Consider the following 4,101-nt stretch of genomic DNA (forward strand, 5'->3'; position numbering starts at 1 on the left):
CAAAATATACTTTTATTAATAAAACTATTTCTACACATATCATTTTTTAAAAATGATCATATGATCATAACGTTAAATTTATAGTGATCACACCAAATAATCATAGTCACATATTATATATCATATTAATCATTTCATAAAACCACCGTAGATTTAATGTGATGACTGATGTGATCATTTAGAAAATAGAAAATGATCACACCTAGAAAGAAAAAGGTATATAAAAAATAGTTGTAGCAATAATAAGAGGTATTTTGGATAGAAGCCCTTGAAAATGAGAACAGATAATGCAATCTAAAAAAAGTCAAACGACAAGCTAATATTGAAAAAAAAAAAGCACATAATACCAACCATTGAGCACATGTTCCCGTGGTCCATTTCTTATCCCAACCATAGCAATTTCCATATTCGGTTATACAATAACAACATTTTATGAAGGAAAAAAAAACACTTGTTGGAATATATGCTTCTAAAAATACAAGAGAGAGAGAGAGAGAGATCCATCCAATTCGTATGAATGTGAGCCTCTTCCTGTGTCGGGCAAACACCTAAAGGATCATGGCCTCTCCATCACCATCATCCCCATGCCCTGTTCAATGCCAAAAACCATCGCCTGGCTTTATAAGATAACATATGTGCCTAATCTCCCTACCGTGCATTTTCAGGGTTTACAATCACATTTCTCATGCGGCGAATCATTTCACTCCTTGCAATGGCCAAATTTACAAGCAAGGATGAAACATATATATAAAAGGCAGCCCAGCGCACAAAGGATCTCCACTGAGCGAGGTGTATTGTAGGCGAACCTTACCTTACATAAATATATACAAAGAAGAGCGTAGTCACTTACCCAAGGATGTGTATGCCGGTAAGCTTACGTACTCGGGACAAGAGTTCCTCGATGATATATCTTTCGAAACAATGCAATCCCTCGGCTGTAAACCATGAGGAACGGTCAGATGATGCTTGATACGATTCTTTACGATATAACAATACATATGTTCGAATCAAGAACAGAAACATATAGGCATCAAATGCAATCCTCATGGGCATTATTTCACCACTCTACTCTCTCTAGTGTTCAAAGGATGGGAGACTAGGTTTTTGAAGAACAAACCTTAGCATATACACACACAGCAGTATGGGAACTGACAATACGAAAAAAAGAGGTTTCGAATTCAGACCTTGAAATCCTTATAGAAGCAGATGCGGATTTCCTCCACTGCACCTTTTTTGCAAACCACTTCAGGGTTTGTATGGAAAGCATTCTGAATGGCAGTGACAATTCCTCCGAGGGGATACTTTTCGGAGTTGGAAGGAACGTAGCCAGCTTCAAACAGAACATCCTACTCCAGATTTTACAGAAGGCAGAATGACATCATTAATTCATCACTGAGCTATGACAGAATTACGTATGACACGCATAGATCAAATGAGATTAGATAGTGAGAAAGCATGCCAGATGTAATTTACACGGTTCAAAAAGTTCAGCCCATATCCATATCATGGAGAAATCATTAGCTAAAGAGTAGATGAGAATACAACGGTCATCACATTCTGGAAGCTCCGACACATTATTGAAAAATTTATACTGATTCGAATGCTTAAAAACCCAACCAAAAAAGCTTTCAAAACAGTAGCCATATAAGCTGATATATGACAACAAAATTTCAAAGTATCAATTTTTCACACTCCTCCAAACATTTATTCAGATTCCGATCCCAGACCTTAAATTGTGTTTCATGATACAAAATTGAAATAAAAGTTCAATCCGCTGGGTACTTCAAAAATACAAAGCTTAACTATCAAAAACTTACCGTGACATTGTACTTGAAGTAGATATTAAGTGTGGTAATGAAGTAGCTATATTCATCGCGAATTACAGGAGAAGAACAAGTCCCGTGTTTCTCTGCAGAAAAGAAAATTATCAACACAATCAATACTTTGCTGGGGAACAAAAGGCCACAAAGATAATGCTGAGTCGTGTTAATTCATAAACTAAACACGATGAAAGGATTCTGAATTTAAGCATAAAGTTTTCCACTTGAATAACAGAGTTACAGAGGTATGATTTCTGCATTTTCTGATACCATGAACAAATCCAAATTCGCATACAAATGTGTGGAGGTAACTCAAAACGATAAATGAATTTCAAAAGGCAAGGATTGACGATGATTACCCCACTGCCAGAGTGTGTTGCATGGAGATCCATGAAAGTCGACAAGAGAAACTCAGTTAGTTTTTGGTGAAGAAGACTGAGATATGAAATTGTACTAAATGATGATAATCACCTCGTGACCCCAAAATGACCCTTTTCCACCATGGCATCCTGATGGTGAACTACAACTGAGAGTGGGCCAGTACTTTTCAAGACCATCCATCAACGTTGAGATCTGCATTTTGCACTCTTTCAGTAGGTCAAGTTCAGGTATTAAGACGGTATTTCTACTTCACTCTTATTCCAATAGTATTCTCTGGCCAATTAAAAGGAGCACCCAAGATTCCAGGGAACTGTCCCTATTACCCGTTAGAAGGAAAAGAAAAAAAGGGAAAAATGAAATCTAAATGTTTCACCTCCTTCTCATCGAAGTCAGATCGGTAACAACAAGAAGGCCAGGATCCGTCGTTATAGTCAGGCCACAATCCATCTACCAGATGAATATACAGAGATGATTAGAGTGTCATTATATCGATATAGAGAGGCTGATAGGACATTCATGTCAACCCTCCAAAACAAAAATTACAAAGCCTGATCTATTTCAGCAATAACCATGGTGAAAGAAATATCCTATAAACAAGATCAGCCACCCACTCACTCCAGTATGTTATCCACCTCCTAAAAGTTACAGAAAAGTTTCCATGAAAACACACTTATACAGCTTCTTATACCGAAAAAAGAAGCCCTAAAACAGCCACAGCAGCAAATCGAAGTTTACCAAAGATGCAACAGAACAGCCAAATTTTGAGACAACAGATTCTCAAACTCAAAACTGAGACATCAACTCCTAAAACTGAAACTAAGATTTAGAGAATCATACTTACGGATGGTGAAATGAGTTGGAGAGTTCGAGCTGAAAAAAGGAAACAAATAAATGTAAGCCTTGATTGCTCCAGATTTAGCATCCGGTCCATTGGATCATTAATAGATTAATCCATACACTTCACAAGCATGGCATGACACCGACAGTAAATCATTTGAACTCAATCAAGTACCATCTTAATGCAGCTAAAAGAAATTGTCGCATCTAATTGAAATTCAGAGAAAACGCCTGACCGATAGCATCACAGTCATTGTTCATATATGAATTGTTCAAAACCCACTTCAATTCCACAGATTCTCGACATACGCCGCAAAGATCCATAAGTAAACATGATCCTAAAGGAGTTTTGAGAGATAAAGAAATGATACAAAATCGAGAGAGCGCAATCAAACTCACCCACGGCAACAAGCGTTTTTGGAGCAACAACGCCGAGTTCCACGGCATACGGTTCCCGGCCATTGAAGAGAGAGAGCGAAATAATCAAACTCTCTCTGATGGCGACCGACTCCAACGTCGTCACCGGCGAGTCCTCCGATCTCCGGAAGCGACGCAGCATCTCCGGCGAGAAACACAACGAGCGAGACTTCCAGGAGAAGAAGAAGAAGAAATCTCCGAGACGAGGTCGATGCCATGGTCTCTGTTGGATCGAAAACTGCAACCTGCCTCTGAATCAACGACGACGAATATTCGGATTGGATCATGGAGTTAATAGATGGGACAGCGGGGTGATTTAGTCATTGCGTGTTTGAAAAGTATCTAAGCCAAAACGGCATCGTTTCGATCAAATCTTATGACGACGTCGTTTGGTTATTGTTGAAACGCTGCCGTTTGCCTTAAGTTCAGAAATTAGAATGGTCAAAACAAATACCACACAATACTGAACTTTGCCCAAAAAAACCCGACTCCGCTTTTCATATTACTAGGTTTTAAACCCGCACGCATCACACGGACTACATACGTATAATTTAAAAAAAAATATTATTAGTTTTAAAATTAAATATATTTTATTTTATTTTTGAATTTATAATTCACATCTTAAATTAAAATGATAAATAGTTTT

At 37.8% G+C, this 4,101-nt stretch overlaps 1 protein-coding gene across 1 annotated transcript; it reads right to left on the reverse strand.

Moving 5' to 3' along the window:
- Positions 1-341: 341 nt before the first annotated feature.
- LOC104815389 (ribonuclease 2) lies at positions 342-3,735 on the reverse strand. Its single transcript, XM_010543767.2, has 9 exons — positions 3,438-3,735; positions 3,043-3,071; positions 2,575-2,648; positions 2,292-2,393; positions 2,180-2,183; positions 1,818-1,909; positions 1,185-1,346; positions 851-935; positions 342-589 (listed from the first exon to the last, which is right to left on the reverse strand). The coding sequence occupies exons 1-9, from the start codon at positions 3,671-3,673 to the stop codon at positions 549-551; spliced, it is 825 nt and encodes a 274-aa protein (XP_010542069.1). The 5' UTR covers positions 3,674-3,735; the 3' UTR covers positions 342-548.
- Positions 3,736-4,101: the final 366 nt, after the last annotated feature.

The sequence above is a fragment of the Tarenaya hassleriana genome, unplaced genomic scaffold (genome assembly GCF_000463585.1).
Source record: "Tarenaya hassleriana unplaced genomic scaffold, ASM46358v1 Cleome23, whole genome shotgun sequence".
In the NCBI taxonomy this organism is placed as follows: domain Eukaryota; kingdom Viridiplantae; phylum Streptophyta; class Magnoliopsida; order Brassicales; family Cleomaceae; genus Tarenaya; species Tarenaya hassleriana.

What these genes read in the sequence shown, in the direction of transcription:
- LOC104815389 (XM_010543767.2), bottom strand. Translation starts at nt 3,673, where the DNA reads ATGGCATCGACCTCGTCTCGGAGATTTCTTCTTCTTCTTCTCCTGGAA. An exon ending in CTGACTTCGATGAGAAGGAG is followed by an intron (nt 2,394 to 2,574) that starts GTGAAACATTTA and finishes TGCAAAATGCAG; the next exon opens with ATCTCAACGTTGATGGATGG. An exon ending in GCTTCTATAAGGATTTCAAG is followed by an intron (nt 936 to 1,184) that starts GTCTGAATTCGA and finishes CATGGTTTACAG; the next exon opens with CCGAGGGATTGCATTGTTTC.